Source organism: Condylura cristata, unplaced genomic scaffold, assembly GCF_000260355.1.
Source record: "Condylura cristata isolate star-nosed mole 26May11 unplaced genomic scaffold, ConCri1.0 scaffold00006, whole genome shotgun sequence".
Classification (NCBI taxonomy): Eukaryota; Metazoa; Chordata; class Mammalia; order Eulipotyphla; family Talpidae; genus Condylura; species Condylura cristata.
This window is the reverse complement of record NW_004567107.1, coordinates 14,607,746-14,620,581: the sequence shown is the minus strand read 5'-3', so window position 1 is coordinate 14,620,581 and position 12,836 is coordinate 14,607,746. Positions and strand designations below refer to the sequence as shown.

Genomic DNA, 12,836 nt, shown 5'->3' with positions numbered 1-12,836 from the left:
GCCGCCCCTGCACCTCTGGCCTGTACCCCAGCTCTGTATGCATAAATAAAATAAATCTTAAAAAAAAAGAAGAGTGAGCCCCGTTGGAGGGGACCTGCACATGTATGTGGCAGGGACCCCGGTGGGGACACGTGTACCCTTGTGCTTCTACCCTCAGGTCCAGGATGGCCGCTGGCATCAGACACTCTTCACCTTCCGGACCCAGGACCCCCAGCAGCTGCCCATTGTCAGCGTGGACAACCTTCCTCCTGCCTCATCAGGGAAGCAGTACCGCCTGGAAGTTGGACCTGCGTGCTTCCTCTGACCTCTGACCTCCTGGTTCCTCTAGGCCTCGCGGGGGAGGGAGAGCAAGGGGGGTAGGCACAGGAAGGGACCTAGTGGCAGGTGGGCCCCGAGAGGCCTTGAGCAGGCCCCCGCTGTTGTCTGCCTGGTAGAAGTGGTTGGGGGTAGCTGGGAAAGGGGTGTCCTTGGGAACAACTGCTCCCAGCTCAGCCCTAAAGACCAACCAAAGAGCCAGCTCGAGCAAGCTGGACCTGCAACCCACAGGAGCTGCAGACTCTCTCCCAGCTCTGCACCCAGCCCCTTCCCACCCCAGCTTTCCGCCCAAAGAGCCCCACCTTCAAGCCGGCTGGAGGGAAGGGGGCAGCTCGTCCCTGGGCCCTGCCAGGGAATTTTGATGTGCAATATTAGAGAGGAGACATGAAAAAAAAAGGAGAAAAGGAAAGAAAGAAGGATATATATTTTATTTAAACAAACACAAAGAAGGTGGGTTACTATTTTTTTCACCTGGGTAAGAGGTGAGAGGGTGAGAGTGAGCAGCCAGGAGGTGGGAAGTGATAGATAGATGTCCAGGGGGAGCAGCATGATCCAGGGGGGCTGGGGTGACCTCGTTTGCTACCTCCCACTGTGAAATCTCTGGTGCTCGCAATTTTCTCGTCATGTATGTGAAATTTTTTAAGGAAACAAAAAACCTATTTAAGATTCTGAAGGTGCTACCATTTTTGCCACAGACTTTGGATACATGTTGATGTAGGGATCTCATCCACATTTTCTCTCTCCTCCAAATGGCAAAGTTTGGGGGGCAGTTTTCACATTTTCCTAGCATCTCCCTTGTGTTCATCAGATAATCCCTTCAGGAGGGGGTAGGGGAAATTGAGGAAAGAAGCCGCCAAAATGAAACATCTAGCAGAAACAGAAGTCATTTGCCTTTGGCTTTGAATGATTTGTCCTCTTTCCTCTTAAGGCAAAGGGGCCAGTGGAGGGGCCCTGAGCTCGAAGGGTTTTGACTTGACCTTTCACATTCTGGAGGGAATGTAGGCTTGTCTTGGAGGGCGCAATCCAGATCGCAGGGACCTGGGAGAAGCCTTGACCTTGAAGACAACCTAAGAGCCACATTGGGTAGGACTGACTTTGGGGCTGGAACATGTATATGGGGCAAGAGCTTGTCCTCCCAGGATGCAATCGTCATTCTCCCTTTTGCCCTGTTGCTGAACTCGATAGGAACCCAACACCGTTAGCTCCAAGTAGAAATGTAGGCTGAGAACAAAGAAATATTGGGGGGCCCTCAGAGTTCGGCATGATTGGGGATGTTCAGTGTACCCTGAATTTTACTCTTATCAGTGAACCAGTCGGCACCCAGGTAGGATTTCGAGGTTATTTTAACTATGGAATTATTTTTATAGAAGGGGAAATTTTATGTGAAAGTCTATTGTGTCTTTTTTTTTTTTTCCTTCTAAAGTTGTGTCTCTTTGGGAATTGGCTTTGACTTTCATTATTTAATACCTCACTCTGGCCCACCCTCTTAGGCCCTCTCCCTCTATCCCTGGCTCCCCTGCCCCCGTCTGAGATCCCCCACAAAAGTGCATTGTCGTCGCCCCTCTGGCCACACCTCAGTGCTATGCCGCCAGTCTCCACCTGGCCTACGTCTCATCCTTGGATTTTTCTGCTGTTCTCGTCCATGTCTCTGTCCACATGTCGGTGTGCTAAACCCCCAGTGGGTTCCGTTTCTCCTTGTCCCTTCTGGATTTTAAATAAATATTTAAAACTGAGGCAATGGAATATGATGCCTCTGTGCCCTGTGCTTCTTTGGAAAACATGGAGGGATGGGCCCTCGGGCGTAGGCTGGTCTGATTTGCGGGTGTCAGTCACGGTGGGCACTGGAGTTGGAGTGGATCGCCTGGCAGCGTGTCTGAGAGCCCGTGCGTCTGGTGGAGGCTATTGAAGTGAGGGGCCTGGTGTGGTGAAGGGCCAGGTCTCAGGCTCAAGGGCCAGGTCTCAAGACCCAGCGGGGTGGGGCATAAGGGGCACTTTCACACAGTCTCAGTGTGGGGAGTGGAATCACCTGGAGTCATCCATCATTCTCTGGAGAGACAGCCAATATCGTGTGTGTGCGTGCGTGTGCAGCAGATACTCACCTGACATCTTCTTTATAGTTTCATCTAAAGTCAGTTTCCAAGAACCTTGAGTCTCTGCTTACACATATGGAAACTTACATACAGCAAGGACTTCTGAGATTATGCTGGGGCCAGTTGCAAGGTCTGCAGCGTGAGCAGGCCAGCGACAGACCCAGGAGCACTGATAATGTGGTTCTAGTCCGAAGGTGGCAGGTTCGAGAGCCAGACGGGATGATGCTTGGGCCCATGTGCAAAGGTAGGAAAAGACCTATGTCCCATCTCAAGCAGCTAGACAGGAGGAGTTCTTTCTTCCCTCGCCTTATCATTCTGCTCAGGCCTTCAACGGATTAGAGGAGGCCCACCACATGGGGATGAGCAAACTGTTTGACTACTCAAGCTACCCACTCGGTCGTCTCATCCTAAAACAGTCTCACACAGCAGAACGCCCAACCAGATCTCTCTGGTCCTGTTAGTTGACACATGAGTTAACCATTGCAAGCTGAGGCTGAGCGGAAAAGACTAGAGGCAGCACAATGGGGGTGGGCATTGGGGGGTGAGAACAGCTCCTCTGGAGGCCAGAGCAAAGCAGTGCTGCTTGTTTGGGGGGGGCACTGAATAGTTTCAGCAGTGCTGCAAGGCCAAGTGTGGAGAAATACAGGGTCCTGGGCTGGGAAAAGAATAAGCCCTGAGCGAGCAGATTTGTGCTGATGGGCTGGCCAGAGCTGCGGTGGGCGCCGGAGGAGCTGTTCAGCAGGATGAGGGTGAGCCGGGAGGACAGGAGGGTGGCCTGCACCACAGCTGGTGTCCCCAGGCCATCAGCTGCCTCTGTGGGGTTTGGGTGGCCAGGGAGAGAATGAGCCAGTCAAGAGGAGCGATGGGGGTGGGGTGGGTGGTAAAGGGGCCATGGTAAAGCTGTGACACGGTGGTTCTCAGCTGGGTCCCCACCCAGGGGAGTCTCTGTCCTGATCAGTAGGCTAGGGAAGCCGGCCAGCTCCTTCCCAGCCAGGGTGGGCAGAAGGTCATGGCCGCCATAACCCCAGCTTTGGGGCTATGGTGTGATGGCACAGCCTCCCCAAACTGCAATTCCCAATCTCCTGTTACATAACTGAGTGTCCGGAAGCCGCCAGGGTGACCGTCACTGGCCCTGCCAAATCTGGAAAGAGCCAAGGTCGCCTGTTTGTTTTGTCCACAACAAAGGAGACTGCAGAGAGTTAATGGCACAGTGACCACCAGCCCGGTGGACTCCAGGCTCAGTTCCTGACCAGAGCATGGTCTTGGGTGGCTGTTGCTCTTTCTTGGGCCTCCATTTCTCTCTGCAAACTGGGGGTGATCTAGCCTTCCTGCTTACCCACCACACACAGCGTGATTGCTCCAGGATAACAGGGTGAGGAGCCAGTGGACAGTGCTCATGGCCAATTTGATGGCAGGAAGAGTAGCTTTCTAGATGCCACACCCCTCATGTCCACTCTAGGAGAAGGTGGAGCTTTTTAAACTCCAACTCCAAGTGCAGGCTGATGGGGAAGGGACAGAACTAAGGCTTTTGACTGTTAAAATCTGGGGCTTTTGGCACTGACCACTGGAGAAGAGGGGTGTCTGAGAGAAGCAGCCAGCTTTGGGGTTATATCAGCAGTTACTAGTATCGGGTGGGGGCAATGACACACCACCAAGGTCAGCCCCCACCCCTGGCCCGCCTCACTTGGCTCACTTTCAGAGGACTGCTGTCTCCTCAGGGTAGAGGCGCTCAGATTATCACTGCAAGGCACAGACTTAACTAGCTCCACTCCCAATATTCTTGCCACCAAGGAGGGGGTTTTCTCCTACGCCAAGCGGTTGATTCTCTGACTTCAGGTCACACCCAGTGTTCTGCAATTCAATTCTGTTCTGGCAGTAACTGGAGACAGCACCAGATCCCATAAAGGAAAGGTTCAATCCCCCAAGCTCACCCCCACTTTGGAAACCAGTCTCAGGTCCAGCTTGTCACTGGTGCTTCTAACTGACCCGTAATAAATCACAATCCTTCTGGTTGTATCGTTTGTTAGGACAACCGGAAGAACTCAAGAGAACAGTTTTCATACTAAGTCAGCAGTTTATTATAAAATAATGTAGGCCAGGAACAGTCAAACAGGAGCAACCTAGGGCAAGGGATGTGGGGAGGGTTGTGTTTGTGGGAAGTCTCCGCGACCTCCCCAGGTGTGCCCCTACTCACTCCCACCTCCTCATGTTCCCCAAGCTGCACCCCAATTCTTGGGATTCCTCTGGAGGCATAATGTCGGCATAGCTGGTTAAGCCCCTGGCTGTTGATGACTGAATCACTAATCTGCCCCTCTCCGCTCCCCAGAGGTGTGGAGGCGACACCCAAAGTTCCAGCCCTGTCCTCACAGGATTGGCTGCTCTGGGAACCAGTTCCCACCCTGAGGCTGCCCCCCCTCCATGGCAAACAATTACTACGCAACAAAACATTGGACTCGTAGAGGTCCTAAGGATGTTGGTAGCTGTGCGGTCAAACGAGTAGAGATCAAATGTGTGTTTCTCATCATCTCTACAGCCTGAGGTTTGGCTTCGGTTCCTTGCAGGTTGGGCCAGAGCTAAAGACTACAAGGAGCGGAGCCTGGCCTGGGTCCTTCGCCCCACTCAGGCTCCCCTAGAACCTTTCCCAGCAGCAAGCAGAGACCCACAGACCACTGCACCAGTACCCAGACGCAGCTGTGAAATGCATGAAGTAAAGCTGCCAGGGCCAGTTTTAGTGCTGAGATTCATTTCATGAGTTCAGTCTTGCTCAAATATTTTATACACGGAAAGCTATTCCCGATGGGGGCAGGCAAGGTTAGGCTGCCCACGTCAAGAGTCACATTTATCTGTCATGCATCTACCTCCCACACATTGAGGGCTTGCCAAATGCTTCTCAGCTATCATGGACAGCTCCTGTAAATACTGCCTATTTCTACCTGGGAAGGACCTCCCCAGTCCTATGTCGTAAGAAAGTGGACTTTAGGCGCTATTGGGAAACAAGAATTGATATTGCAAGAGTTTGTTGTGTCTATTGAAAGAGAATAGGAACTTTTGTCTTACCTCTAAATCCACCTAAATCCGCTCTGATCTCTAAGCCCGTGTCCACCTCCTGTGTCAGTGGCACGTAACACGCAGAGCCCAGGACATGTGGGCACAGTGATTGGCTGCTTTGAGGGTCAAGTGGAAGAGGTGAGACGTGTGTCTCCAGGAGCCTGCATAGCATTGGGGGTGAAAAACCTTGTTCAAGGTTATGGGTCACGGACTACCAGATCCCAAGTGGCAAAGTGCTTGTGTTGGAATCAACTGTGCGTGTGTTGTCAGGAGTGAGGGGAGCAGGGCCTTCTCAAGCTCTGGGCTCTGAGCGGGAGCCCCATCTGGCCAAGCATAATGGAGTGCTGTCCCACACGCCCCTTAGTCTGTCCTTGAGAGACACGGTGACTTGGGTCTTCCCCCGCCCCATCAGGTCAAGCTGGACCACGGCAGAGGCCTCCCACTGTCTCCCAAATCCACTCTCCATTTCTACCCTCCCTGCAGACGGTCGGAGCCAAGCAGACGGTTACCCTCCTACCCTATCGAGACCCCATTTCCCCCCATACACCCAGGGCCCACTGCATACCTTCAGCATGGGCAGCTGCTCTGCAGCCTTGACTTCCCCCACCCTCTCCGCTCAGACTGGGTTGCCCCAGTCACCCCCACACCAGCTCACGTTCCAGCTGTGACCTCGCAGGTCCGTCCTGCACCTCTTGCTCTCTCATTTGTAACCTTCGTTCTCTAAAAACTCTGATCATTTTTCATGATTCAAGTTAGACCAGGGAAAATTCAAAAACTCACAGAGTTTGACAAAATAATGACAGAAAGAGGAGAAATTTCAGTATTGACAAGGAGGTGGAGAAAGACTCATTTGAACACCTGCAAATTTGATTATGCAACATCAGAAATCATTACTTATTGATTGGAAAGGTTTTTTTTCCTATATTTTAGAAAGAGTTTTTTTTTTTAATCTGCTTTATTGATGCATAAAATAAGATGTACACAGCGGAAGTTCATTGAATCTTCAAAAATGTGTACACATATGTAAATGCAATCGTAATGAAAATATAGAACATTGCCATCTACTTCAGAAAGATCCTTTTCCTTTGCATTCAAATTGCTCTCCTTGCCCTAGGGAACTGCTGACATGATGTCTATCACTATACATTAACTTTGACTGTTCTGGAGTTTCATGTAAATGGAATCATATAGTATGTGCTCTGTGAGACTGAGTTCTTTGCACAGCATGTTTTTAAGATTTATTCATGTTGTTACATGCACCTCAGTGATTCACTTCTTTTCATTGCTCACTAATATTCCATTAAATGAAATACCACTATATATATATTTTTCCCCTTTTCCTATTGGTGGATATTTGAATGGTTTCTATGTTTTTGCTATTTTGAAAACACTTAAATTTCCTAGGCAACACATAAAATTTTCTTTCTCTTGAATGGTTTGGCAATTTTAGCAAGCAATTTGGTCAGTCTGGCATGAGACTTCAAAGAGAGAAATCACAGTGTAAAATCCTAGAAACAACTGTTGCTCAACTGTAGCTCAAAGTGAAAAAGCTATGAAAAGAGGACAGAATTAAGTAGGTTCAAATTGAGGAAGTGAATGAGAGGTTCCAAATCCATTAAGATGTTTTGTTGAACCATGACAAATTACTCAAAACAGTATGCAATAGTTAAGACTACAAATGGTAAGCACACCTTGATGACGCTTTGTGAAAGTATTTATTTGGATGGATAAAGATTTGACCTTCCCCCTGTGCTGTAGAAATGCACATGGGCTGTGGCATTTTTCCTCCCAAAGGGGCTCCTGAATGCCAAGACACAGTGGGAAGAAGAGAGACAAGCTGCCCACTCGCAGTGGGTAAAGTGCCCTGTGTTAGATGGAGGAGATGTTCCAGCAATACATTTACTAGAAAGAGACATTCCACTGAGATGCCCTATTCTTTTGGAGCGGTCCCTCTGAACTTCGCACTTCCATGGCTCTTCCACACTCAGTTGGACTAGACTCCATGTTTGCTCTCACCTCCAAACTCTCCCCTACCCTCACCCCACTTGCACAACACATTAGCCTGGGAACTCAAGTGGCTTCAGCTCTACTTGCTCAGCTTTGGTAGTTAGTAGAACAGAAATGCTCACTACTTGTGCAATGTCTTTACAGCCCCTGCATTGAAATCCACACATGTTCATTGATATCCCTCCAGCCCCCGCCCACTGTGGCTTTGAACAGCCAGACCTTTGTGCCCTAGTCACCTCTCGGCCCCTCCCCTAGTCTGGGACCCAAATTACACTTGGGCCGGGAGGCTTTGGGGGAAGGAGATAGTTTTGTGCAAGGCAGTTTCCAAACTCCCCTGGGTTGGGTCCCGGCCAGGTCCCTAGGCCCCGCCCACAGCTCTTTACAAAAGTCCCTGCACCCTGCAGCCGCCAGCGCTCCTCACTGCAGGTACCTCTCGCCCCAGCATGGCGCTGCCCTGGGCCCTCGCCGTCCTGAGCCTCCTTCCTCTGCTGAGCGCCCAGAGCCCAGAATGCGCCAACTTCACGGCAAAGCCCATCACCAATGTCACTTTGGACTTTGTGAGTGCCTGCGCCCCGTTTGGTGGTGTGTATCCCCTCTTCTGGGCCCTGGGGTGAAGTTCTGACCCACCTGGTGGACTTCAGAGGCATGTCATGGCCTCCAAGTCACATGCCCCATTGCAATTTCTCAGTAGGGAACACAGAGCTAAACACAAGGGGCCCACCTGGGGGGCGGGGGGGTGGGGTACTGGTCTATGGAGAGAGCTCTTAGATGTCCCTCCCCACCTGGAGCCCCATCTCCCTGTTTGCGAATAGACAGGGACTCTGCCCCAGATCACCGCAGCTGACCCTCAAGGCCTCAGCCTGAGTCTCCATCACCCCTGGCTTCTTCCCAGCTCTCTGGCAAGTGGTACTATGTCGCCTCCATCTTCCGCAAGCCTGAGTTCAATCAATCGGCTAGAATGATTCACTCAGCCTTCTTTTACTTTATCCCCAACAAGACGGAGGACACGATACATATCCAAGAGTACCAGACTATGTAAGAGTCCCACTCTCCCCAGCTTCTACTCCCAGGGGCTGGACTGGAGCAGACCCTCCCTCTTCCTGATCTCGGCCTTCACATCCATGGCACTGGGAGGGTGATGCTAATGGCCACCTGACTCTTGCCTCTCAGTTCAGATGGGCACTTGTCCACTTCTCCTTGACCATCTTACGACTTTTCTCCCCGGCTCTCTCTGATTCCAGTGGGGATCGGTGCGTTTTTAACGATAGCTACTTGACTGTCCAGCGGAAGAATGGGACGCTGGCCAGAAACGGTAAGGTTGAGGTGGTCAAGAGGGGTGGTTTGGTGGGAGGGTGAACGCGTCTCAAGGAAAGGGCTGGGGCCGAGAGCCTGAGGACTTTGGGCCCAGAGAACATAGGACAGATTCTGGTGCCTGCACAGAGCTGATCAGTATAGCTACAAGTGTTGAGCTCTTGCTGGTTGCCAAGCATGTTGGAAATGCTTCCCAGCAGTAAACCCACTTAGTTCTCACCAACAGCCCTACGAGAGCATTACAGTGATCTGATGAGGAATTGGAGAAACAGAGACATCAAGAATTTCCCTAGAATCACACAGCTTGCCTCTCTTAACCACTTTCTCCTCTGGGAGCTCAGCAGGTCCCTGAATGTTGTCAGGCAGGGACATCCCCCATGTCCCACTGTCACCACTAGAGGGCACCCAGTAGGCGCCAACGAATGTATACGCCAGCGGCAGGCCCCAGCTGCCCCGGGGCCTCACCCTGCAGAGACCCTGCCGGCTAGTCTGCAGGAAGATCCACATTTCCCATGCCACTCAACACACTTAGCCCTGCCAGGCTCACAGCAAAAGCTGGGCTGTGTGGCCGTGGCCTTCAGTGATGGGTTCCGAGTCACCCTGGGGCCCCAGGCTTCCTCACCTGCAGCACATGAACCACTGTGACCCCCACTCCAATCTCACCAGAGGCTTTCTCCTCCAGAAAATGGCATCGAATTTTTTGCCCATTTTCTGCATAGCAAGAACCCCGGGACCTTCCTGTTCTCCTACTATCCAGACGATGAGCAGAACATAGGAATCACTATCTTCTGTAGGTACCTCTCCGCTCCCATTGCACCCCGGCTTTGCCCCATCACAGTCCTGGGATTGGGTCCCAAAACTCCAATGCTCCAGGCCTGCCCCACCCCCAGCATCCCTGCTCCCCTACAAGCCACTTGCTCCTTCCTGCAGCTGAGAAGCCCCAGTTGAGCCAGGAGCAGGTGGATGAGTTCCATGAAGCCATAGCGTGCATGGGTATGCACAAGTCGGAAATCATACACACTGATGAGAAGGTGAGCGCCAGGACTACAGACAGGATGGACAGGCAGTCCCGCCACGGGCAGCCCCTGGGCCAGAGAGGGACCACTGGTGGCCAAGGCCGCCCTGCAAGGCTGCTGCCCTGCTCCGAGGCACCCTCCTTGCTGTAGGGACACGGAGCTTCGCAGAGGCTCAAGGGGGTGGACAAGAATACAGAGGGAAAGGTCTGGGGACTCAGGAGGATGCGGGGTCAGGTGGGGAATGCGGGCAGCACAGCCAGGGAGCCGCAGCAGGAGCCTGGGGAAGAGACTCACACAGGGAGTGTCCCTGAGGACTGGCCACCCCCAGCTCTCGCACCCCTGCGGAGGGACTGGACAAGTCCAGCTCTCTCACCTCCTCCTTTGCTCTGAGAGCTCAGTGTAACAGTCTCCTTAATCATTCCTTTAAACCTGGGTTAAGGTTTTAAACCTGGGTAAGGTTTCCTTGCTCTGATCCCACGCAATACTCTGAAATCTCAGCACTGGTCAACTGGCCACCCTTACTTTCATGATTATGAAAATGAGAACACCTTCATCCGTTTCCCCCTGTGGTGGTCTCCCATGACCACTGTGGTACCCATCATCTCGTTCCCATGATCCTTGAAGAGGTTTCTAGATCCAGGCACTGGTTTGGTCTCCTGGCCTGAAGCCTGCCAGTCCACCACTGACTGGGAGCCCAGGAAAGGCCACGTGATTGCCCCATGCCCCGTTATTTTCTTCATAATTGGGGGGCTTTGTTAGAGGTCAGAGGCAAGGAGAAAGGGCTTGGCACTTACGTGCTCGGGGAATACCACCCATTCTTGAAGGTCAGAGCCCTTATGGTGGAGGTGAAGAAGCTGAGGATCAGAGAGGGAGAGTGACTCACTTAAGGTCACACAGCAAGGGAGCAGCAGAGCCTGGGCTGCAGCCTGGATGGACTGTCCAGAGCTCGGCCCACGCCTGCCAGCAGACCCCACCTCCTACCATGGTGTTACCTTCTCCCCGTATCTTCTAGGATCTGTGTGGGCCGCTGGAGAAGCAGCACGAGGAGGAGAGGAAGAAGGAGCAGGAGGGGGCCAAAGAAGGCGGAGCATTGGGTTAGGATGCCAGGCAATTTGGGGGCTCACGCCCAGCCCCTTGCACCGCTCTTTGACCCTCAGTTCCATCCTTCCATCCCTCAGATGTATCAGTAAAGTCTACATGTGGCAAAGGCAGGTGTCATCCACTCACTCGTTTGCTTGTTCGTGATGAAGCCGCCTGAGCTGAGCCTTGGCGGGTCAAGGGGTAAGGGCTCGCCCCTGGCTAAGCGGGAAGAGCCACGCTCAAGCGCCCAGCACACGGGTGGGCTGTAGGGTACATCGGGCTGTGGGCACCCAGCTGGAGGAGGTTTCCTTTGGGGTGCGAAGTCTTAGAAGAAATCAGCCTGGCAAGACTCGGGACGCAGGTGCACACTGTTAACTTAGCCCTGAACCCCCACGGGGTCTTGTCCCACAGACAAAGAAGGGATTTCACAGACACTTTAGAGAGTTAGGCAGAGAACAAGCAGCTTTCAGAAAGTAGTTTATTTAAAGGAAGAAATCAGGGACTCCTGGAGGGGCTGGGGAGCCCCTGTGGGCTCCTGTCTAGGGGTGTGCAAACCTTTTTGTCTTCTCAAATCCCATCCTCCCCCTCTGCTTGGCTTTCTCTAGGGGGCCAAATGCCTCCAGGCAGATGAGCCCATGACCCCAACTGAGTTTCTCTTTTTACCTCCTCTGTCCAGGATTCTTAAAAATCCTTCCCCTATCTCAGAAGCTGCTTAAGCCTCCCGAGGTCATGCCCTGTGCGGTCCCTCCTTAACCCTAACATGCCTGGACTCCCTAGAGCTGGCTGACTGCTCTTGCTTTAAGCAGGTTCTAAGAGTACACGTGCAGTGAGCACTGAGCAGACCTCGATTGAGGAAGCTGAGGGACAGGGAAGCCAGGCCCTGGGCATCCATGAGGGAGCCCCTGTGGGCCTCCCCTGGGCCGTCTGGCAGGTAGGGAAGGCATGTCACATAGGAGCTGCTGCAGCTCCTGGACGATGTCTGGCATCTGGGCCTGGACAGGGCACAGGGGAAATAGGGAGGACATGGGGCCTCGTCTGTCTCTGAAGGGCTCTCAGGATGGCCGCCAGGAAGGAGGGTAGGAGACCTGGGGGTGGGGAGGGCCCCGAGAAACCACCTGGCATCCTGCCACTGGGTATGGAGCCCTTGAGCTGAACCATGTGGGAGGCAGGTCCGGGAGAGGCATAAACAGAACTGAGGTGGAAGCCGGGTTCGGCGAGGAGTGGGGCCTCCTTCCAGACCTGGGGTTTCCAGTTTAAAGCTGGGTAAGGGAAACAGCATCGCTGAGGTGATAACCAGATTAAGGAACTGAGATCCCGGCAGCCTCATGTGTGAACGGCCTAAGCCATCTGGAGCGACAGGACAATGCCTGACACCAGCACCCAGCCCCGGGCCTCACACGCCAGCACCCTGGGAGTCTCCCCGCTAAGGGCCGGGCCCACACACCAGCTCCAGCACCCTTTGCTCAAAGCTGGGGTGGCTGCTCTGCCCAGGTGTGAGGCATACAAGGCACTCGGGCTGTTCTTCACCTCCCTCCAGCCTCCACAGCCGCCACCTGCGGCCTGTTTGCTTCTCTGGTTCCTGCACGTGATAGCGTGTTAATGCAACAGGCTTGGAGCATGCGCATGGGCCACGTGCACCTGTGGCCACGGACACCCAGGTGGGGCCTAGAAGCCAGCGCGCCCAGGGCGTGTACACAGGTAAGTAGGGACACCTGGGCCAAGAGAGGAGGGATAAAAGGGGAGACTCGGGCTCAGTGTCTGCTCTCTGCCTGTGCTTCTGCCTCTCTGCGTCAGTGCTAAGGGCCTGTCGAATACACAGCTCCAAACTCCTCTCTTCATCTGTCTGAATCAAGAAAAATCCTGGGCCGGTTGCACCCCACCAAGGCACGGGGTCTCTTTCTGAAGCTGGGGACCGTGCGGGGTCCCAGGCTCAGCTCTCGCTCTGACGCTCCCAGAGAAGGGGCTGCAC

At 53.2% G+C, this 12,836-nt stretch overlaps 2 protein-coding genes across 2 annotated transcripts in view; both read left to right on the top strand.

The window, feature by feature from the left end:
- COL27A1 (collagen, type XXVII, alpha 1) overlaps window positions 1–2,049 on the top strand; it is a 124,647-nt gene extending 122,598 nt beyond the window's left edge. The window contains exon 61 of the mRNA XM_012721232.1: window positions 158–2,049. Within this exon, the coding sequence (XP_012576686.1) occupies window positions 158–304 (147 nt within the window). The 3' untranslated portion in view covers window positions 305–2,049. The remainder of the gene's footprint in view (window positions 1–157) is intronic.
- A 5,854-nt stretch (window positions 2,050–7,903) lies between these two features.
- On the top strand, window positions 7,904–10,886 carry ORM1 (orosomucoid 1). The gene is made up of 6 exons (XM_004677942.1): window positions 7,904–8,017; window positions 8,353–8,495; window positions 8,702–8,772; window positions 9,454–9,561; window positions 9,702–9,802; window positions 10,800–10,886. Exons 1-6 carry the CDS (start codon window positions 7,904–7,906, stop codon window positions 10,884–10,886), a joined length of 624 nt encoding a protein of 207 aa, XP_004677999.1.
- The last annotated feature ends 1,950 nt before the right edge of the window (window positions 10,887–12,836 follow it).